Below are 23,963 nucleotides of genomic sequence, written 5' to 3'. Positions count from 1 at the left end.
GAAATAATTTACAATTATGCATTATCTGGCGACTAAACGTTCTCGATGATGTCGTACCTGTTGAGTAATATTCAAATAGATTATGAAATGGATTGTTGGCAGTGAGGATATTGACGTGGAAAATAAGGTATTTATTTATTATGTGTTTTTACGAGCCCACCCTTCGACCCAGAAACGGTTTTAATAGTCTCTCCTCGATAGTAATGCTGCGTTTCTGAAACATTCTAAATGTACTCCTTATGTGACTGGAGCAGCTTCATTCCCCATCAGCCATCGGTTGAAGGAGTTTTTAAGAGAATGGCTCCGTTCCAACACGTTCATTTTTTCATTACATTTTTGAATTTGAGGGTTCATCTTTCCGAGGAATAATTATTCCAGAGCCCTAAAATATAATTGCATCTTTGCTCTTTTCTTTGGGCTTCTATCATGATGCAGCTAAATGGATTTCCACATTTCACCCTGGAGAGGCGTTAGAAATCCGGGAGCATAAGGTTACATATATTTTGGAGAAAATGGAACTTAATTGTTTTTGACTTGTGTAAAATGATAAGGTGTCTGGTTTTTTTTGCTCTGGTCTCATATTAATGAGCCGTTGGCTGAGAAAAACAAGGTGAGACGGCGAAGACGGCAACTGATCAGTTTCCGTAGGTCGGTCGTAGACGACAATTTGTTACTGGCACAAAAAATGCTATTAAAATGTAAAAATGTATATTTGAATGTGAATAAAAAGCAGCATTACCGCAGCTGTCTGCCTCACGCGCACTGAATGCACCGCATGACACAACACCACTTTTTAACGATGGAGAATGAAATGTATATTTAGGTCGAGCGGAATGAGGAATAATTTAACCACCATCGTAATGATGACGGAGAACTCGGGAACAGAGAGAGTAAACAAACCACTTACCTACCAGCTGTGAGCTCCACATCGGACTGGAGATGTAACCAGTTGAAGGATGGTTGTTTCTTCCGATGTTCGCTCTTTAACAAAAAAAGAAATATTGTGCGATTTACTGGAAATGATATTCCATACCTTGTTGCAAGTGGAAAACTTTGAGCTCCCAGGGGATTTCCTTCTAGCCTGCTTTTTTTCTTCTTCATGAAACGAGGATATATTGTAAAGAACAATGTTCATTTCCTGATCACTAATCAGCCCATCGGGGAGCTTTCAAAGCATTCACCCTGCATCTATTCATCTTTGTTTCATGGAAATAATGAGCAAAGAAATAGAAATAACAGTTTCAATGTTTGTTTGTTTTGAAGATTTTTTATTATTATTTTGGTTTAAAACATGACCAAAACTATCATTTGTTAATAATACTGTAGTGGCCATTTGTCGTCCGAAATCAAACAAAAACATAAATCAAACCGCCACTGATGCACCGTGGGTTTTGGTGTTGACGCATGCAAAAGAAAGTACTGTCCATTTACGCCTGTTAGTATTCTGAGAATTTATTTAAACCAACAAAAAAAAGAACAAACAAAATGTTGATATTTCCTCTCCGTGCTGTGGTAAAAAACCATTGGCCACCCCGGTGCATGCTGGTCCGGTGCCTACCCACCTCTACATATAACCACAGGTGCCCATCGTTACCCAATCAGTGAACCTAAAACTAAATATATTAAACTAAACTACAACTATCATAAGAAACAACTAACATATCAAAATATAACCTAAATAAGCAATAAACAATCAATATTACTTTACAATAAAACCTAAATACAAATGTCAAATTAAATAGCTCCAACAAATACTACTAATAATACTACTACTACTACTAATAATAATAATTTAATTGTTTCAGATCTTATTAGTGGTCTAACTTGTTTTATATCCACTCACACAATATTTCCAAACCAATTTAAATGAGTTCAGTTGAAAGAGGACTAAGACTTGTATTTCGGTTCTTTAGTTCCCCTCAAATCACAAAATTCACACTCAATGAACCAAACCAAAACGTTCCGAGCTGTTTCTACAACATGATGACGGCATGTTTGGTAAAAGCGGGGCCTTCGGTTCTGAAGATTATTTCCGAGGAAGAGACGATCATGTTTGCTTCCATGACAACATATCAGTGAACCAGCCTCACGCACATCCAACTTAGCAGTGTGTACAGATATGCTTCATACTATTATGGTCATTCTGTTCCCATGTCATTTCACCTTCTGATTTCTCTCAATCTCAGTGTTTCCTGTGCAGTGCTGCTTCTCAGTCCTGTCTGTCAGGTCGGGTGGTTCCCAAGTCTTCCCTTTTCTGTCTTGTCGTCTTTCCCTGTTTTGTTATGTAAATGATCAGGTCCAGTGTTCCTTTGCGTGTCTGCCTGATCTTTAGTGTGAGCTTTCATTTTATTCCTCGCTGAACCAAGAATAAAGTGTCCCAGTGAGCGCTTTCATTTCTAAATACATTATGGTTGGAAGAATTCAGATGGACCTGAGGATCTAACTCTCCCCTACGACTTTGTCCTGTCTCCATCCTTTCAGACTTTCATCACGAGGAACGTCTCCGAAAGAAATATGAAATACAAGCCTTGAGGAAAAAAACGTCATTTCATCCGAGCGGGAACAATGAAGACCTGAGCCACATAAATTTTCAACAAGTTGCCACTCATCAACAGAATGAAGAGGACGACACACAACCACAAAGAATGATTTTTTCCACACTCAATAATTTGACTCCAGGTCAGGTTGTTTTTCACCTTGGTACGGCTGTCTTCCTCCTGCCACAGCTGACTGCTGTTGCAGCAATTTCTGGCTCTTGCTTCTCCCCAGCGAGTTCCTCTTTCCTTTTATTTTCAAAGCTTTTCCTTTTCCGGAGATTTTGACAACCAATTGTGTCTCATTTTTTTTATCTGAGCCTGCCTGTGTTTAAAACAGTTGTTTTTTGTCTGAGCATTGTTAAGTATGGGGGTTGAGAGAGGTTTAGAGGAGACTACGAGCTTGACATTTCAACACACGACAGAGACTATAGACTGGCCTTTTTGTTTTTATAAATGCCAGCGCTCAAGGGTTGATTATGCCATTATGCCATACAAGCTCGTATAGCAGCAGCGCCCAAGCTTCGAAGCTAGTATTCAGTTCGCGCGGACAGCGGTGAGACTCGTGAATTCAGCACAGCGACGAGGGGACACCACCTCGGGACGCCTTGGGACCGCTGGCCTCATCCCGGAACAATAACTTACCCATCGGAAAATCTGGAGGAGCCCGGGCTGGATTCAATCTTCAGGCCTTGGCCATCGAGAGGGCGCGCGCGAGGGTCGAGGAGAGCCCAGGAGAGGATTTCCAGCTCATGTTACCGGACCATCAGAGGACTGAGCTCCGATGACCCCAGGGGGACATGACCAGCCAGGACTTGGACGGAGGACTGGAGAGAGGACGTCCAGGGACAGGCAGGAGGTCTCTACCATGCTCACGGAGAGGAGGAACCTGCCCGCAAACGGCCTCTAAAGACTCCAATTGCGGTAAAAGGAAAGCCAAGGAGGAGCAAAGTCAAAAGCTCTTCCAAGTGAGTGTTTAGTAGCGGTTGTGAGCAACCCTAGACCAGAGACCACATTCAGACTGTTTTCAGGACTGGGATTCAGGATTATAACAGACTCAGGGCCCAAACAGCTAAAAATAAACAAAACCGCTAAGTCAATCCTGCTCTTGGGGCCCTCAAACAGCCCAAAATAAAACGTCCGCTATCATGCCTTATTGCCACTGTTGTTATTTTTATACTATAAAGGACGCCATACAGAGACCCATTTTTTTGGACCATACCGGATTACTATAAATACTATTTTTTGAGCAAGCCTGCACCCTCATTATTTAGCCTTTTGGGCTTCACTTGAGGGGGGGTCAATTTTGAGATTTGGAAAAGGTTAAGTTAAGGAATGGGGAGAACCAAAGGGCAGGTGGGACAACCACCCCCTGATCAATATAGATAACCCTGTTAACATGATCATTATAGAGTTCCTTCTCCTTAAAGTCATCACCCTCCCTTCCTGTTACCCTAATTCTAAACTCTAGTTTAGACTTTTTAGCTGTCCCATTGATCTCTTAACATGTGATCCCTTTCTCAAGGGGAGACTTTTGATTCGATTTGACCGTCCCAGATGAGAATGAGAGATGACATCTCTTCTGTCTCTTCAAATCATCAGGAGAGATTTCTCTTCATCAATCAGGAAATTCTTTCTTTCATCTGAAAGAGAAAGCGGGTCTCTGAGACCTGCATAGAAAGATGTCCACTAAATGACTATGAAAGAAGAACTTCTCTGCTGCCACCCATCTCATGGCATTTTGAACTGCTTCAACTTCTGAAGATATGCACCCTCAAGTTGGATTTAAGAAATGCATATCACTTGGTTAGAATAAAACAAGTGGAAGTGGGAGACTAAACACTGGAACATTACTCAGAATGGTCACTATGGTAACTTTCAGAAGTGCAGAATGGTCACAAGTTGTTGTTTTTGCCTTTTGTTGAATGAGGTTTTTTTTTTGCTTTTTTTAGTTATTTTGTATCTGTTGACATTTTTACATCCCATTTTCTCCAATCATATCTTTGTTAAGCCCATAGAAATTTGCATTTTCTCACTCATATTAATGCCATAATATCAAATCAAGCAGAGCAGGTTCAGGTATGTCAAGGTGTCTAAGTGGCAGAGAAGTGAATGTTCCACACATAAGAAGAGGTGATCCGATAAAGTCAGTCACCTAACAGATATCAGGAAAAATGGATTCCTAGAAAGTGTTCAGTTCTTAGGATTTGCTAAACCCTTTTGGGAAGTTAGGTAGTTTTCTAGGATTCTGTAACCTCTCAGTGAAGTTTCTGACTTCTCCTTCTGTCCCTCCTCCCCTCCTTCTCTCTCCTCCCTTTCTTGGATCTCCAGGCTCTTCATGATAGATCTTTCACAGACCATTCCAGATCCTCAGCCAGTTTCCTACAGGGTCTCACCTTCCAGATCTGGTGGTCCATGTACTGTCGAGGAAACTTCATGAGGGAGGAGGAGATGAGGAGTACAACGCCTGGAAGAAGACAACACAACGGCGCCATGTTAGCTGTAAAAGCTGCCCTCGAGATGGAGCGGAATGCTGAGAAACGAGGAATGGAGACTTAAAAGCTGCCTCGAGGAATGGTTTTAGTCTATGGAGAGAGCAGCAACTGTTCACTATATATAAGAAAGGCTGTTCACTCAAATCCCGCCCAACCAGACACTCTCAGAAAGGTTCCATTCAGGTCAACACTTTTTTTCCTTTACTCTTTTGGTCTAAAAAACTCCGGTCTTTGTCCCAAAACTCTCAGAATCAAACGTCCATTTGTGCTGCCCAGACCATCCTTCCACCCAACCGGTGATCTTCCACTTTTCCTGGCAAGGTGGAGCCTTTTTAAAAGGCAAGTGGAGTCAATCCAGCACCTGGCAAATGATGTCCCAGCAAACTGTTGTTCCAAATCTGTGCTTCCAAGGTCATCCACAGGCTCAAGGTCATCCACTGTCATCACTCATCCTCACTTTATCCATCATTCTATGAACATCGTTCAGGATTCAACAACGCTTCTCAACAACAAAAATGGCTGGCCATGTGAAATGAAATGTGGCCGTAGTGGCTTATAAGACCTCGTGTCAATGTAATAAGACCTCTCTCAGATGTTAAGATGGGCTTCATCCAGCTTCCACACATTTGGATTGATTTTTTTTGGATTTTATTGATTGGATTTGGGCATCCAGACGGTTCTAACAGTGGTTGATTTCAATTCAAAGATCCACTTCTTCATCCCTCACAGCTTCCTCTGCTCTTGAAAGTCACCCGTCATCATGATGTCACAAGTCATGACAGATGATTCCCTAAAGACATTGTTCCACAGGGGTCCACACCATTTCTTTCCCAAATTTCGTCAAGTTTCCGCTTTCATAGGCGCCCGTGTCCCCAGTCTCAGCATCACCTCAGTCCGGGGGGTCAGAACATCAGCTGGGACCAGAACTAGAGACTACTTCAAGAACCAACGAGACCCCCCGAACCAGACCACCTGGGCACCCACACCCTGGAGGTCGAGGTTGCCCAATGAGAAGGTTCCACATCCATTTCACACGGTCTCCATTCCATCCCCTCCATTTTTTTTCCTCCCAGCCTCTTTTTTTCCAACAAGAGGTGATGGGTCCATGTTCCCATGCCATGATGCCATGATCGCTGGTGCTCGCCAGTTGGGGCTGGTGCTCGCAGTCTCTTCTCAGCTTTCGGCTCATGAAGGCTGTTATGACGCTCATCGAGGGTCGTCCTCTCCCAGTCCCAGCCCAAGGCCGTTTGGCTTCATCAAAGACTTACTACTCCATGTCGCCCCAAAGAAACTGGGTTCAGATTTGTGGGTCCGCTTCAGTGTCCAGAGTCATCATCTCAAGGCCGCACGCCAGCAACTCCAGAGTGCCTTGAGAGCCCCCACGTTAGTAAAATCAAGCGCCGTGTGAGAGGTGTGAGAGCACTCCCACCCGCTCCCTCCCCGCCCCCCGCCCCTCCCCTGGTGACGCAAGGTAAGCCGCTGTTAAGCTACTGGAGGTCCGTAGCAAGGGAGGGGCAAGGGACTGAGGGGTTACGGTCCTGAGGCGGTCCCTGAGCAGCTAGGCTCATAGCTGCTTTATCATAGACAAGACTTATCCGAATCAGCCAATCAGCCTGGGCCATGGGCTAGAGAGGGAGAGTTGGCCCTATCAGAGAGATATGACAGAGATGCTCATGTCATTTATGTCATGTTCATTTCCTTTCATTCTCATTCATTTCCTGTGTCCTCACTTCTGTCTCACATGCTCATCAGTGTCAGCCCATCAGTGTCAGCCCGCCCCTCCGTGTCCTGTTGTGTGTTGCTTAAATTCCCTGTCTCCTGTCTTTCAGTGTCTTTCTGCAGTGTCTTTGCCAGATGATCAGGTCGGGTTGTTTGTGTTATAAAAGTTTTTTGTTTTCTTGATCTGAGCGCTTTCATTTTTTTTCACTGCAAAGAAGAGAAAGAAATAAAGTACTTTACAAATCTCTCTGTCTCCCGGGTCGTGCAATTGGGTCCTACTTCCTAAGTGTCTGAGTCCGTAACACAGTGAGCATCACAAGGTCTCCGTAATTCATTTTAATTATCATGTCTACCACTCATCAACAGGCCCAGGGTCGCATTGAAGAGAAGTTGGTCCAATTTTCACAAGTACACGAGAATTGTTGTTATATGCAAGTTTAAATTTATGTGTTTGGAGCTCAGTGCTGGTGCTTGTCGTCACCCCCCCCCAGAGAAAGAAATCTGAAGTAATTATCTCCATTAGGAAAGTAGAAAAGACAGATTTATTACCACAATAAAAGCATCTTGTGGAAACAGCCTTTTATCTTTCAGCCTAAGTACCACCGGTTCTGGTGTGATTGCTTGTGTGGGTGCACATGATTTTACAGATGAGTGAATTCAGTATTTAGTTTACCAGGTAAAGGACAACAACGTTCAGCATCACATTAGGAGACGTGTGCAAATGCTATTTATTTAAGTCAAACATGCATTCTAAGTCTTCAGTGGCCTGTTTTGTGAAGCAAATAGATTCTTCTGGTGGAGATTATATGTGCCAGACTTTGTTTTAGTTCATTAGATATAGGGAGCTGGAGAGAGGAGGAATGCAGGCCATGCTGAAAGCCTCACTGGGTGAGGCTAACAGGCTGCCAGGCACTATCACGTCGCCATTATGCGTTTCCTGGGTGACTTACACAAATAGCCATTATTACAAAATTGTGCATTAGCCCAAGTCAGCAGTTAGTGCTGCTGCAGTCTCATTTCATTTAGAGTTGAGAGGAGAGAAAGATGGTGAGAATGTGAGAGGAGGAGGGAGGGAGGGATGGAGAGGGAAGGGGGAAGATAGGAAAATGGTTGAGAGAGAGAGAGAAAAGGCGACGTGAAGGAGAAATGGGGAATGAGAATGGACGATATCTGCCAGAGGCTGACAGGACATGCAAAAGGATGTAAAAGGATACATGGAGAGCCACAGATGGACTGGCAGACTTGGGGGATAGTGATGATGATGGAGAGGAAGAAGGAAGAGACTGGTGTGTCAGTAACTGGTGTGTTTAGACAGGGAGGGTTGGAGTAAGAAAGAGGCTGGCCGCGAGGAGGAATGTGTAAATCAGCGGTCTGAGCGACAGCTTTACGCGCCCCTAGGAGCCCCAACTATCCGATTAATGAGAGAAAAGAAACCATAACCACCATCCCCTCTCTGCCTTTTCTTTTTCTGCTATCTTGCACTTTCAGAGACATAAATCACAGCCTCTTAAGCAGTTACTTTGGATAGCTGCGACACAATTCTCCCCTAAAATGTCGACTTTACGGCAGCCCTGTCCTATGACTTGCCGCTTTGATGAGATTTCACTGCAACTCCTGTCCATTGGACTAGATTCACTACGATTGTTAAAATAATGCGTCGATATTACGAGAGATGCACTCTTTCCTGCCAAGAGTAAGGTGAGAAAAGGGATACCATTCTCACAATTTTGTGTTAAATCCGAAGCTAAGAGGTTAGCTTAGTTTCGCATCAAAACTAAGCTTAATCTGCCAGACTTTCATTTAAAAAAAATAATAAATAAACTTTTTGGATGGATTTTACACTGTTAGAAACACGATACGTTTTAATTGTTGAGATATGGAGGCCCTGGCAGGCAGATATTGTGAATTTCAAGGCAGAGCCAGGCTAGCTGCTAAGCTAAGCTAAGCGGCTGCTGGTTGCAGCTTCATATTGACTGGACAGACATGAGAGTGGTATCAATATTCTCATATAACAGCACGAAATGGACTAATTTGCATCAACTATTCCCTCAAAGGGATGTACAAATAGTGTGAAGTCACGAGTAGAGATAATGCTTCACTTAAAACCAAAATATTCAAACAGTAAAAGATGAAAAGGAGTAAAAGGGTTACTTCCAGTTCATTTTAAGGGCATCAGGTTTCCTTTCAGCTTGACTCTTTGACTACAAACCCCATTTTTGCACAGCTTAGTCTTTTGTGTGTGTGTGTGTGTGTGTGGGCCAGTGGTCACCAAGTTCACATAGTTAAACTAGTTCACTGAGGTCAAGGGCTTGAAGCTGGGCTGATCTAAAAAAAGAAAGTGCAAGATGTTCTTATTCTGCCTTGAAGTGAAGATATTTGAGTCAAACCCGTGTTCAGACATATTTAAAGCTGCAGCTTAACTTCATTCGGTGCCTTTTCACCTTAAGCCAAACCCACAGGTTTCTTAATCTGGCGAGAGGGCTCCTCTGAGAGATGGCCTCAGTCAGAAAAAGCCCCTTTTCACTTTCTCTTCTCTCCCTCGGTGTCTTCTGTGCTATTACCAACTTAAACAACATCTCCTGGGCTGTCTGCCTTGTTCTCAGGGCTTTTCATCACGAAAGGAGCAGAAAAGAAAGAGTGCGAGGGAGACGGATGTAATGCAACACAAAGAGCTGAACGAGAGATATGTTTCTGAAATGTAAAACTGGTTCTTTCTGCTCGTGAAATGTCTTGAGTGCAAGTGAGGGAACCTAAGTAGACAAGGACTAATTAGGGAATGGGCAACAGGTGAGATGGGCATGAAGACCAGGTGAAGGTAATGAGGGACTAACGAGGGCGTGACCAGAGGCAGGTGAAGGGAGTTGGACTGACGAGATGGGAAGCAGGATCTGGAATGACATGATAGTTAATGACAGGATGAAAACAACTAATACAAAAAGGAAGGTGTGGAGCTAAACTGTTACACCAAGAGCCTTTTTAAGTGGCATTTAAATTATTTATTTAGTCCAGGTTAAAGCTTTACTGGGCAACTTCACGCGTTAGCAGCCCAATACAACTGTTGCTGGTGGGATTATGGTTTCAACCATTTTACTGCTGGTACAGAGATTGTGTTTTACTAGTTCCTGCATAGCATGGAAATGTCCATCTTTGACTATATGTGACTGCAACTAATTATTACCTTCGCATTGAAAATGCGGAAGGTTCTGTTTTGATCGCCGTGTATTTATTTATTTATTTGTATGTGTGTTACTCGCATAAGTCAAAAAGTATTAAACCGAATCACATGAAATTTCGTGGGATGATTGGTTATTATCCGGGGACCATTTGGTTAGATTTTGGGATCGATCGGGTCAAGGGCCAAGGTCAAGTTCATGAAAAGGTCAACATCTTCTTTTTACCATAGCGCGGTAAATTTTTATCCAATTGGCATGCAACTACTGCCAAAATGTTCATAATTCAATGCCCAATCTTGTGATATGAGAAGGTATGCGCTCTACCGAGTGCCCGTTCTAGTTATGTAATGTCTTCAGTCATTTGCCCATTATTTTCTGAATTCATTATTTTGTAGTACATCACTTATAAAAAATTTCAAATGTCTTGTTTTTACCAACCAAACTCAAAGATATTCAGTCTACAACGATATAAAAAATATGAAAATCCTCGAATTGGAGAAGCTGGAACCAATAACCAGTATTTGACAATATTGCTATAATGTGTTTAAGATGAATAATTGATTATCAATATAGTTGTCATTCATTTTTAATTAATCAATTAATTGTTTTAGATCTTCTGATGTCGGAAGGATGAGCTCATCTTCGTTTCATCCATAATTTGCAATTCATGCGAATGAAATAGACTCGGAGTACATTTTAAATGTTACGTCTCAATAAGAGTACAATAAAGTGATATTGATGCACATTAAAACTAGTTAAATGTACAGGCATTAAGAACTTAACAAAATAGTTAAGTGCAGGAAGAGCCGAATGTTATAAAGATGTAGTCCATTATTCAAGTCACACAGTATCTATCTTGGAAGCGGTCTCATTGGAGTATGATGGCGTGCGGCAGGTTGTGGTCCCAGACGAGAGTCCTGCAGTGCATGAAATGCATCAAAGTAGAAAAGCGAGACGTAATTACAAAACTACATCTGCGGATTGGCTGTAATGCAGAAACGGTGTGAACTTAATGTCATATGTGTTTGCCATAAATCATATTGTAGCTCGAGTAAGACCTTCAGACATCGTCGTGATGCATGTTTTTCCAAGACAAAACCCTGTTTCATTAAAGACTAAACAAAAACTCGCCGTACCGAGAATATTGTGAAATCCTCAGATCAGACAACAGTCTCTTTGGTCACGATCTGACTTGGCAACATTCACATAGATGTCAGGGAACCTGTGAAGACAGCGACCGAGACACAAGCAACACTGTGTGTGTGTGTGTGTGTGTGTGTGTGTGTGTGTGTGTGAGCAGAGCGCCTGCCCTCTCTGCACAGCGAGCCGGTCGATCCCTGGAGTTGCTGCGTGTTTGTATTGTTTACATGTGTGTATGTGACTTTCTCCTATTTCTCTTCCTCCTCCTCTCCTTCCAGCAGCACCGAGCACATATTTCATCTCAGGTCGATCCCCTTGTTGTTCAGTTACATAACGGCACTTCGTCAAGCAACAACCAAAGCAGCGATGGTGCGAAAGGCTGCAGGATAACTGCACTTCCTCTCTGGCTCTCTTTTGCCTGAGAGCGCTTCTCAAAGTTGCCGTTGACTTTTCAACCCGCTGAGCAGTCGAGCCCCTCCCCATCCCCCCCTTCTTGCACGAGTCAAATCTATGGAATTAATCTATGGAAATGAAGTCGTGTGTATCACAGATTGGGTATTTGGTCAAATATCGCTCTCAAAAACTGCTGAGCAGGCCGTTCTTCGAAGAGAGGTGTTGCCATCCCTTCAGTTGAGACCATCGGTGAGAACAGAAGTGATGAAATGTCGTGTTTGATGACCAGGGATCTGATTCTGAATGTTGAGGTTCGGGGGATACAAGCCTCTACGTATTTGTATTGATATAATCGGTATGCATAATCAGTTAATAATACAAACTAAACGCACAGACCAACAGTTTATCTGGTGGACTAAACATCTCATTATAGGGCTTGGTGTTGAAGTCAAAATCATCATCATCATCATCATATCGCATAAATCATCAAATTTGTGTTCGGCTGCATTCACTTTTTTCATTTATTTTGTATGTCAACTAAAACCTTGCAGTAAAGAATTTAAATGTGGACATTAGACCAGGAGATACAAAGATAAATGTAAATCTGAATTATCATTCAGCCCTCCCGCATATAATCTACTAATAATGTAAATCATTGCTTTACATTAAATCTCACTTTTAATAGATCGTTGATATTGGATGCTGTTTCCTACAAAAATAGACGTCTTTCGAAATCTAGTCGTACTGGATTGCACAATAACGTGTTGTGTGATAGCATCGTTTGTATTATTCCCACCCTGATATTGTACAACCACCTCATGTTGTTGTATAAAAGGTTTTTGGAGTAATTGTTTTGCAGGCACCTGTGTGCCAGAGCAGCCCCTATCCCTGTTTTTCCAGCTGTCAGTGAAGTGGAGTCTGTATCAGAAGACTTTATTATGACTCAATACAGGGTTCATACGGTCATGGAAAACGTGGAAAAGTCATGGAATTTTGAAATGGTCATTTCCAGGCCTGGAAAAGTCATGGAAAAAACTTAAATCATAAAAGTTTGGGAAAAGTCATGAAAATGTGTTATAATCACATGTTCATTTACGCCGAGTTTGAAATAATGAATACGTTTTTTAAAGAAAGACGCTCAAAATATAAGCCGGCGTACGCTCTCTATACGCACAATTTTCAAAAAATGTCATGTTTATACCGAAATTTCAGTTTGGTCATGGACATTTGGTTTAAAGTCCTGGAAAAGTCCTGGAAAAGTCCTGGAAATCCATTGGTACGCCGTCTTATATTTTGAGCGTCTTTCTTTAAAAAACATATTAATTATTTCAAACTCGGCATAAATGAACAGGTGATTATAACACATTTCCATGACTTTTCCAAAACTTTTATCATTTAAGTTTGTTCCATGACTTTTCCAGGCCTGGAAATAACCATTTTAAAATTCCATGACTTTTCCAGGTTTTCCATGACCGTACGAACCCTGTAAGTCAACTCTGGAAGGCTATGTTGTACTTTAAAATCATCCTCCTGACCTTCATACTGCATTTCTATTGTTTTTAACTTCTTTCCACCTTGTGCTATTTCCAACTTGAATTATAAACATCCCACTTTTTACCCTTAAAAAAAAAAAATCGCATTTAAAATAGTTTCCAATTACACACCATCTGTATTCTGGTATGATCAATTGAAACATCCAAATACTGCAACTTATTCAAATCGTTGCAGGATTGTTTTTTACGATATGTTCACACAACTGCCGCGCACCGCCTCCCGACAGCCGACCAAATAACAAAGCGATTCATAATTTTCGGCAATTTTTGCAGTTATAATCGCAGTCGCGGCGCAAATATAAATATCATCGTAGAAAATGGTGTGTGAGCCGTAAAAAGGTGCAGCCCTTACGGGTGAGGCCCGGAGGCGAATATATAAATGAGCAGCGCTAGGGCTATAAATACAAAAGTGCTGGAAAAAAGATGCAGTTAAAATGTAGGAGGAGGGTGGTGTCAAACTGTACTCATCCTGTTCGCCGATGTTGTTCTAGTGCTTTCCACTCCCTCCCACCAACCCCCATTATGTCTTTATTCTGCTGATACAACCTCCTCTCGTCTGCTGACTAACTGACCCACATTCCTCTGTGTGACGAGCTGCCCTCTGTGTGTGTGTGTGTGTGTGTGTGTGTGTGTGTGTGCGTGACTACATTTCTGTTTGTCATCTTGTCTGTGTACATTCATGTGCACTCCTCCCTCTATCTCTCTCTGCCACCCCCCCTTCAAAAAAAACAGTGCGGTGTCCCTCTTCTGCAGGAACCAATTAGAAGATTCCTCTTTAGAGAAGCATCGGCCGCTGAACATAAACGATTCGTAAAACGCCTCATTTGCTCTGTGTTTGTCTGGTCTTCGCTGTGTCCCACTCATTTCGGGAGCATTTCCTCATTAACGGGAGATAAATAGTGCTCGCCGAGATAAGGGTCCCTCTAGTGGAGAGTCGAGCTTCTGCAAGGCCTGACCTTTGCAATGCAGACGATGGATTCTGCTCAGGGTTGAGATGGACGATCGCAGTCGGGTGACGATTGTTTGTCTTCCTTGCGATGCACTTTCGGAAAGCCAAAGCCACGATTAGTAGTGACTGAACGTTATCGGACTCTTCAGCAGTGTGTGAAAAACCACTCCTCAATGGACTTATCTACCACGTGATAAAAAGCAGTTCTGTCAACAGCTTTAAAGCTCTCCCCCCCCCAAAAAAAAATGTAGCTAAAAGTAACCCAACCCTGTAAATACTGACTTCCACTCTTTAATTTGCACATCATTCACTTATTCTATATGATTTCCTGCTTTGCATACGTTTGTATCATGTTTATTGCATGTTGCTGTAAGTCATTACGTGTACATTGTGAGCCCCCGTTGTGACGACAGGTGCTTGAGATGTGTTCTGTACCTCACTGTCAGCCTGGCTTTCGGTAATATTCTTTGTCCCTCTGCCTTAAATTTCAGGTTGAAACCATCAGCTCGCTAACGTCGGGAGGATCGGAGCGTTTGACACTTTAAGGAGGAGAGGAGAGGATACGGAACTCCAGAGAGGAGAGAGCAGTCGGATCGGGGATGGCTCTGGTCGACAAACACAAGGTGAAACGCCAGCGTCTGGACAAGATCTGTGAGGGTGAGTCTCATTTAACTCCTCCTTCGTTCTCTTCTTTCTGCATTAAACGTCGACCTTTGATTCGAGGCGGCGGCTACACATTCTCAAGCCACTGCAAATTGACTATGTGGCTGGTGCGATGCTTGTGTCTTTATGTGTGTGCATGCAACTTTAAATATAAGTTCCACAGGTTTATGTTGAAGCTATAAAAAATAAAAAAAGAAGTAAAGATTCCCTTCATTGTCATATGGAAATTAAGTTTCCACCAGTATTCAAGCCTTTCAGCCTGCTGCTAGAAATTCAGTAAAAAGCCAGTGGGTTCGTTTGCATAAGCGTGTTTGTGTGTGTCAAAAGGGAGCCTTGGGACCAGACTACTAAACTTCAGCTTTGAAGTGTGTGTGTGTGCGTTTGTGTGTGTGTGTGTGAGTGTCTGTGTGCATGCTTTGTCGTCTCTTGACATTTTTACTTGCTTAGTCTTTCCTCTCACCATTCCCTGGTCTTAATGCTGATTTAGTGTTTGCGTGTCCAAAATCACACTCCTGCTGTACTCTATAGTGCACGATCACATTTTATAACGTGGGTTTAGCCCCAGCTGCTATTCCACCAGCTCCTATAATTCTCAGATTTTATTGAGGAATTCTGACATGGGGTTAACTATCTGTATTTTAGTTCGGAACATTTACATCATGGAATTGACCATTTATTGTGAAAACTGGGCATACAATTATGCTCGGCACTTTGCTCTTAACCCTCCTGTTACCTTCACATTTACGAACATATTTTACCCTCGGGGTCAATTTGACCCCAGCAATTAAAACCTCCAGAAAATTATTTGAATTAATATTGTTTCCCAAGTTTAAGTGTGAGGTACTTTATGTTTGTTTGTTGACTACCTAAATAGCCCTTTAAATATATAAAAAAGTTGATATTTCTTATATGTTTGACAGTGAAAAACAGCCTGGGGTCAAATTGACCCCAAAGAACACCGACATTAAACATTGAATGGGGTCAAATTGACCCTAAAGGTAACAGGAGGGTTAAGATGCTCCCTGCTTGTAGCCAAGCAGGATGCTAAGCTGCAACAGGGAGCGCACTGCCGAAACCCCCCGATGGCTATACAAGAGGGACCCCGAAGCAATGCATGAAACTCCCTTTTAACTTTTGAGCCACGCTAGGATTCTGAACTAGAAAGGTGGTCTGACACGACAGACGCTCTCTCGAGTCGATCTGCGCAGCCTCGCGTCTCAGCTGCGTCTCGTGGGCGTAACCTCCACTTCTTACTTTAGGTTACTTTTGTTTTTTTCCCAACATCAGCTCTCAGTGAGCAAAACCAAAAGGATTAAAACTCGACGCAGCAGCACGTATCAATATCCCTCTTTCCTCGTGTCGAAGGAAAAGTCCCATTCAGATTGAGAAACACGATGCAATGAAGCCGGGACGTTGTCCGTTTCCACCCCTCGGAATGAGAGCCACATGTGGCGTCTCAAACCTCTCCAAACCACCAGGCCTTGCTTGCGTGGAAACACTTTTATACCCTTTTTTTCTTCTTTTTTAACACAAGAAAAATGTGTCCTGTATGAGGATGCAATATGTTAAACATCATATTATAATATTTCTGATCGGCCCCAGGTGTCTCCTCTGCTTATCAACAATGAAGTCATTCTAGACCAAAGGCGAGGAGGGATTTTTTTTTTTTTTTTTCCTGCTGCAGTTAGTCATCACAGCTGCTCTTACAAATGTGTAGAGGAGGGTGATTCACATCGAGGAAGTTAAGAGATCAGAGGCTGCTGAATCACGCTGTTTTCACAATAGCGTTAAATCTGCTCAACCATATAAAAAGGGTATTTCAAAACCAGAGGCATGGGGTGCTCTCTGTAAACCGAGTGTTCGGACTGAAGCGTGTAATAGAAATAGAAATTAGAAACGTTTGCGTCGTGTCGTGTGTGTGTTGACAAAAGCGAGAACGCCGTGGAGCGAATGCGTCGCCGCCGCGGGCCGCACACGGCGAAACGACGAGAGAAGCTTCCCTAATCTCCGATTTGTCTTCTGAGGATGAGAGTGTCAATCCAATACTTTCACAGCGGAGTGCATTGATTACATCTTGACTCATTGTGATGAGTGGATAACCGAGCGACACCCGCGGGCCAAAAAAATCTAATTCTAAATGGCCGATCAAGTGTTTACTCCAATCAAAAGTAGTCACAGCACAGGCGCGTACACACGTCTGTTTTTACCGTTTCTACCGTCCTTTTTGTTTTCAAGTTGTTGTTTTTGAGGTTTTCAAATTAGACACACAAGGTCAACACTAGGGCAGCAACTCCATCATCATTCATTACCTTCGCATTGAAAATGCGGAAGGTTATGTTTTGATCGCCGTGTATTTATTTATTTATTTGTATGCGTGTTACTCTCATAACTAAAAAAGTATTAAACCGAATCGCATGAAATTTGGTGGGATGATTGGTTATTATCCGGGGACCACTTGATTCGATTTTGGGATCGATCGGGTCAAGGTCAAGGTCATGAAAAGGTCAAAATCTTCTTTTTACCATAGCACGGTCAATTTGTATCCAATTGGCATGCAACTAATGCCAACATGTTCATAATTCAATGCCCAATCTTGTGGTATGCGAAGGTATGCGCTCTACCGAGTGCCCGTTCTAGTTAGTTCATCTTTTAATCCTGTTATTCTTTCAGCCGAGGTGACACCCTGACTTTCTTCCTCTGTTATACAATCATTTCAAATGGGAGAAAAGCAGCACGTCCTCACATGTGGGGAAGCTGGACACAAAGAATGTTTGGCTTTTTTGCCTCATAATCACTTTTGACAATTAATTCTTTCATGCTTTTATTTTTTATCCTGTTTTATTTTATTGTAGGGTGACGTGAAAGGCGCCTCCAAATATAATGTATTATTATTATTATTATTATTAATAATTAATAATCAAATTAGGATTTCCCCCGGGAAACTGCTTGAGCCGAGCTATTGTATATATATGTACAGTGGGTCATCCAAACAATTTAAAAAACCCACTTTTAATTTTTTCAAATTTATAAAAAAATTGAATGAAAAAAATGAATAATAAAATAGTCAAAAAATAATAATAGACAAGAATAAAAATAATGATTATTATATTAATTTAATTTGTTAAACTTCAACTTCAAACTCAAAGGAAGGCCAGTTGAAGGCCATATCACCCATATCACCAGTTTTTTCTGCTGTGCTAGCATAGATAAGGCTAATACGGGGGTTTTTCTAGTCTTCTTATTAGCTCTATTACGCAAAAACAACAACACTGTGGTAGAACATGTGTGATGGAAATGAAATGGGCCTCTATACACCTCTTTTCAGAAAAAACCAGAACCTTCCACCTAGATTTCCACCTTTACATATGTATTTAATGTATAACAGGTATTTTGATTAATTATTATTTATTGAAAAAAGTGCTTTTCTTTGAAAAATAAAGACATTTCTAAGTGACCCCAAACTTTTGAACGGTAGTGTATATATTGTTTATGATGTTGGCAGAGGGGGCTCATCTCTGCTAAATCTATGGGAAATACTATGGGAAACAGTGAAAATGTCCGATTACCGTATTTCGCTTGTTAAACTAACTGATTAATCAACTAATTGTTTCAGCATATAATCCGTTTAAAGTGAAGCCAATGGAGTTTTAAGCGATTATCACAAATACGACTCTTTTCTATTTCTCTATTAATCCAAAATGTGTTGTATGGTTTCCAAGTCAGCTTTCGAAATGCGTACGCGACAATTGCTCCTTCGTTTGGGGGTTTGATAAAGTGCCAAGGAGAGTGTATCTGCAATAAGGGAACTGTGGCAAACATCTGTTGTGAGCATCAGTTCCCATACTCTCTCTCTCTCTCTCTCTCTCTCTCCGTCTCTCCTTCTGTGCGCTCCATCTGTGTACCCAGCATGCATTGGCTCGGGCAGCAGCGCAAGTCGTTCCGTCGCCGTTTAGCCAGAGCTAACTGACCGATCTGGGCAGAGACGCGATGTGAACGTGAACTAGGGTCGCGGCAACAGCATGTTCCTGAATGTTGATTTACAAGTTGTAAATCTGTGCTTGGACCCAAACACCACAAGGTGGGGTAGTGGAATGTGTCACGGCGAGTCCAAGTGCTTTAGTTGGCAGTTGAACAAATATGCTAATCCTCGATAATGCATCTTGTTTTGACATGTGTGCAGCAAGAGGAGATGGCTAAACAGTGAACAATAAACCATGTGGCCAAAACACAAAATGGAGCTAAAAACACTATAAAACTTGGTGTGTGAATTATTTATATTCTAACATTTAAGGGGACCTGCGAGAGAAGGACAATCAGGGAGGAAAAGGGAGGGGGTGGGGCGGGGGGGGGGGTTGTACCCAGAGCTTTCCAGCACAGATTCAGGGCCTCTGCCGCATCCACCTCTCTGCTCTCGTCTCTCCCACCACCCACTCATCTCCCCCGCGCTCTGGCATCCAGCTCTGGTATGAAGTCATCGTCGCGGTCTCTGGGTCTGACGCCTCCCCCCCAACACACACACACACACACACACACACACTCTCCACCCACCCCTCGGGCTTGTTCCAGGCTCCACACCAAAACCCGCGACCCCTTTATAGGCTTTGCGGAGAGGCAGGGAGGGCCATGAAGAAGTGTGGGGGGGGGGGGGAACAGATGAAAAATGGTAGAAAGTGTTGTTTTTGGAAGGAAATTCTGATAATAATTGCAAACTGGCGTGTGCGATTGCGTTATTATTATTATTATCGTCATCACGCGTGACTGTCTCTTGAGCGCAGCAGACGCAATTCTCCGGTACGGTTTTTCCTTTTCTTCTCCGCGTCTGTATTTGCCTCCGTTTCAGCTGGCGTGTCGCTGTGCTGTTATTGAAAGTTTGGAAATGAGTTCCTGGAAAAATCGCGTTTTCAAAATGAATTCTTCGGTTTCGACACTTAAGTATTTAAATGACCTGTGGCTTCCCCCGGAGGGGGCTGGAGACGGAATGAAAGATGTGTCGTGGAGAAAAGCACTCGAAGGAGATGGATTGTAGGGAGATGGATCTCTACGATGTTAACATAGAGGAAATGTGGACAAATATTTTGGCTTTTCGTGCTGTGTTTACGTGGCGCATGTATACTAAGAAAACGGATTAAAAACTATATGTTAATTCAGAATGTTACACTAACTATGTGATTGTCATTCTGATAAGTACTAGCCTCATTGCCATCGACTCCATTCTGCAGTCCATTTAGTCCCGATGGAGATGATTCAGATAAATAATCCCAAGGGAAACGCAAACACAGCAGCCACGTCGCCTCCGTTATGTGAGCATTACAAATCATCTGACGGCACTCTTTGCAGCCGTACCGGCATTGTAATCCCATTTCCAGTCAGTGCCTCCTGCCCCACGCTCATGCATAAATCAACGTGTGTTTAACATTCAAATCATGGCTTGAGGACGTGACGTGTCACACTGGAGGAGACGGTTGTTTTTATTTCTGTTGCAGTGCAGCATTCACTTTGATTTGCCGTGATTATTCATGTATGCACGTCTGACCAAAGCCAAGGCTTTCTCGGTGTGAGTGAAAGGGGACGTTACGGTGGGCGTGGGGGATCCAGGCTCGTGTGTGTGTGTGTGTGTTTGAGTTAATGGGCAGATTCTAAAGTATACATCTATATCTTTCACTTGTATACATCTCTATCTTTCATCCCTGTTTTTTATATTTTATATTTTATATTTTATTTTTTATTCTCATGTGTTTAGTTTATTGGTGCTGCTACTGCTACGACAAATTTCCCCTTGGGGATTAATAAAGTATTTATCTATCTATCTATCTCTCTATCTAAAGGGGATGGTTGCACGTGAACCCTCAGCTCACAAGGCATGCAAACATGTAACATTACCCGTGTACCAACGAGCGCACGCATAATGTGCTCGACCTGCCGTTCTCCTGCTGGCTTTCCTGTAACGTGAATATGGAGGCAGGGGCTGAGAGCGCTGAGTGACGTCGAGATGTGGAGTGTTTATTAATATAATTGCAAACATCTTGCGCGACAGATTAGACACAGATTTCATAGCCGTACGACATGTTTGTCGTGTTATAATCGTGTAATACACTATACCAGGCGAATGTGGAGTTTTCTGAAATCTATTCGCGGTGGAAAGAGCCCCGAACTACGTAATTGCGTCCTTACTCGAGGTTCATTTGCTCCATCTCTCAAGCTTCACTCACATTTTTCACCAGTCAAGTCTTATTCCACGTGCGGTCTCCATAAGCTTCTGCTGGGGTCGTATTATATTTGTTCTAAAAATCCCCGGCTTAATTCCTAAATCCCTCTGTTACAGCGAAACCGGCGTTGTGTGCACAGTCTGGCATGTATGGCAAATTGAGGAACATGAGAATTTGAAAGTCACACATTGTTTAGTTTGAGGCAAACAGAACTCTGTGATTTACATCTCTGTCCGGATTAGATCGGCGAACCCCGAGTGCACACCTCTGCCCCTGCCTCTCTGTTTGAGGTTGACTTTGTGGAGATGAGTGATCTGCTGCACTCAAAGCTACACTCTCTTGAGAGCTGGTCTCGAAGAAGTAATGAGTGGAGTGTATGAGGTTGGGAAAAGCCAGGGGATCACATCTACTCGATGGGATGTTGCCCTTGACATGGAAGCGTGTCTATGTGTGTTTGCATATATTGGCTGTGAAAATGTTCTCCTTAATCTCTAGCAGCTAGTTTTAAAGTCTCAAGGCTAAGAGAGATTGCTAACCTTGCAATGATATGAGCTTTTAAATTAAGAATGATGTCCATACAGTTTGGCTTTCACAAAGGATTTTGACAAGGAGATTAGTTTCTATATTGCGGAATTGTGTGCCTTTAGGTGACACCTAAGTGACACCCACTTGAAATGGCTGTAAAATTTGATTGACTTTATAATAGCTTTCCTCTGATGAATCTAAATGGGTTTTATTTCCAACTCTCAGCTTAATTCATCTTTCCAATGTTTTTTTGATCTCAGCGAGGGCTCGCTCTCGCCTCGTCACTTTCCCATCTTAATTACCTTTTAACATCAAGCTCACGGACGTTCCTCTGACCTTACAAACAGAAGACGGAGAAGAAAAAGTTCTCAGTCAACGGTTTGTAATTGACTTTGGAGCATCGTCAGCTTTTTTATCGTCATCTTGTAAAAATGTCAGAATACTCCGCTCCGCGTTTGATCTCTTCATCCTCTAATTACACAACTCTGATGAAACAAGATGTCGGTGCCGACAACCGACGTGCCCAGACAGTTTCCACAGGCACTCTGGGAGATATTCAGGAACTTTTCTAAAAACGCTGAGACGGTAATTAATAAGACTTTCTTTACAATCTAAAATATGTATTACTCACATACACATACATTCTATTTTGTAAATGTAGTTGCATTTTAAAAGCAGCTGGAATTGTTATTTATGTTATTTTATAGATTTTGAAAAAGAATTATGTTGCCCGTATTTAAAAAAATATATTTACTTGATTTTATAAGCATTTGTTCATGTGACATACATTTTCTGAAAATGTTGTATTCATAAATATAATTTACAACAGCAATGACATTTTTGTGTTATCCTTTCGCATTACACCATACTGTTCATTTTGAACAGACATCAGTGTGTTTAGATTAATGTATATTTCCACTTTTGATTTGTATTTCCATCACAAGTTAGGTCTTACATTTTATTTAGACGTGGTCTTAAAAAGTCTTAAAAAGTCTTACATTTCAATTGTTTATTCCTGTAGACACCCTGATTACTACTACGCCTCGCTGTGGTTATCTCTGAGATTAGATTTGGATGGAAACGGACACTTCCTCCCTTCACATCTGTAGTCAAGCATTAATAAACAGGGATCCTCTGCGGAAGGAATCCGGTTTCATCCACAGTGACATGAAGTGAGACATGCAGAAAGATAGGTGAGGAGGAACTACCTTTTGAGTCCTGTGTTGAACATCACCTTGGTTCAATAAAATGATTATTGTTCATATATGGCTCACGGCCAAACATACATTTCTGCAGCATTACCTCAAAGGGCTCCTTCCATTATACAAATGCATACTTGAATGAAGTGGAATGAGCTTGTGTTGTGTTGCAGCTCAACAAGCATAGTGTTTTTGTAAGGCAAAGGTTGTCGGTGCTTTGGATTAAATGCTGTTCCAAAAACCTCCCCCCTCTTCCGCACACAGACACACACACAGATGCACACACACACACACACACACACCCCTAGGGTTTTACTTTTCTCTGCAAAGGGACAAATCCAGATTACACAGTGTCTAAGTGAAGGAGATCAGAGTAGCTTTAGGAAAGACGGGGGAAGGTGCTCTATTTTTCTGACTGTAAGATACACTACCGTTCAAAAGTTTGGGATCACTTAGAAATGACTTTATTTTTCAAAGAAAAGCACTGTTTTTTCAATAAAGATAACATTAAATTAATCAGAAATACACTCTCTACATTGTTAATGTGGTAAATGACTATTCTAGGTGGAAACGTCTGGTTTCTAATGAAATATCTCCAGAGGTGTATAGAGGCCCATTTCCATCAACTATCACTCCAGTGTTCTAATGGTACATTGTGTTTGCTAATCGCCTTAGAAGACTAATGTCTGATTAGAAAACCCATGCAATTATGTTAGCACAGCTGAAAACAGTTATGCTGGTGATATAAGCTATACAACTGGCCTTCCTTTGAGCTTGAAGTTTGAAGAACAAAATTAATATTTCAAATATTAATCATTATTTCTAACCTTGTCAATGTCTTGACTATATTTTATATTCATTTGATAAATAAAAGTGTGATTTTTCATGGAAGACACGAAATTGTCTGGGTGATCCCAAACTTTTGAACGGTAGTGTATGGTTGGACATAATTTAATGGCCAAATAAAACTATGAGGATGTTCTGCACAAGGCTTCCATTTATCCCCGACAAGTGAGATGGTAATATTGATAATTTAGAGGATCCTTGTTTGAAAGGACTGTCATTGTGAGGACAAATGAGACAAACATGAAGGCGGATCTGTCTGCATGTCCTCCAGTCAACATACAAACGGCAGGTCTGAGTGATCTTCTATCGAGCCGAGAAGGGCAGTGGCTGCGAGCGCCGCCAAGGCATCAAGGACAGTTCAGAGTTGGGCAGCGGTCGCGTGGGGCCCGGAGGATTAGTGTCCAATCAGAGTGGATTTGATGTTTACTGACAGCACATGGGACTTAGCCCGAGAGAACTGTATTTCATTTGTATTCAATGAAGCCGGCGCCCTGTCTGGCCTCCCCTCCCCGCGCTGAGAATCTCAACACTAGAAACCTGTTGACGACAGTGCAGCATCCACAACTGC

General features: G+C 42.2%; 1 protein-coding gene across 1 annotated transcript in view; it reads left to right on the top strand.

The window, feature by feature from the left end:
• Positions 1–23,963, top strand: part of LOC130207020 (C-terminal-binding protein 2-like) — an 84,541-nt gene that overhangs the window by 12,110 nt on the left and 48,468 nt on the right. The window contains exon 2 of the mRNA XM_056435390.1: positions 14,448–14,613. Coding sequence (XP_056291365.1) covers positions 14,556–14,613 — 58 coding nt within the window. The 5' untranslated portion in view covers positions 14,448–14,555. The remainder of the gene's footprint in view (positions 1–14,447; positions 14,614–23,963) is intronic.

The sequence above is a fragment of the Pseudoliparis swirei genome, chromosome 17 (genome assembly GCF_029220125.1).
Source record: "Pseudoliparis swirei isolate HS2019 ecotype Mariana Trench chromosome 17, NWPU_hadal_v1, whole genome shotgun sequence".
Taxonomy (NCBI): domain Eukaryota; kingdom Metazoa; phylum Chordata; class Actinopteri; order Perciformes; family Liparidae; genus Pseudoliparis; species Pseudoliparis swirei.
The sequence above is the reverse complement of the archived record's forward strand: the minus strand, read 5'-3'. Positions and strand labels throughout refer to the sequence as shown.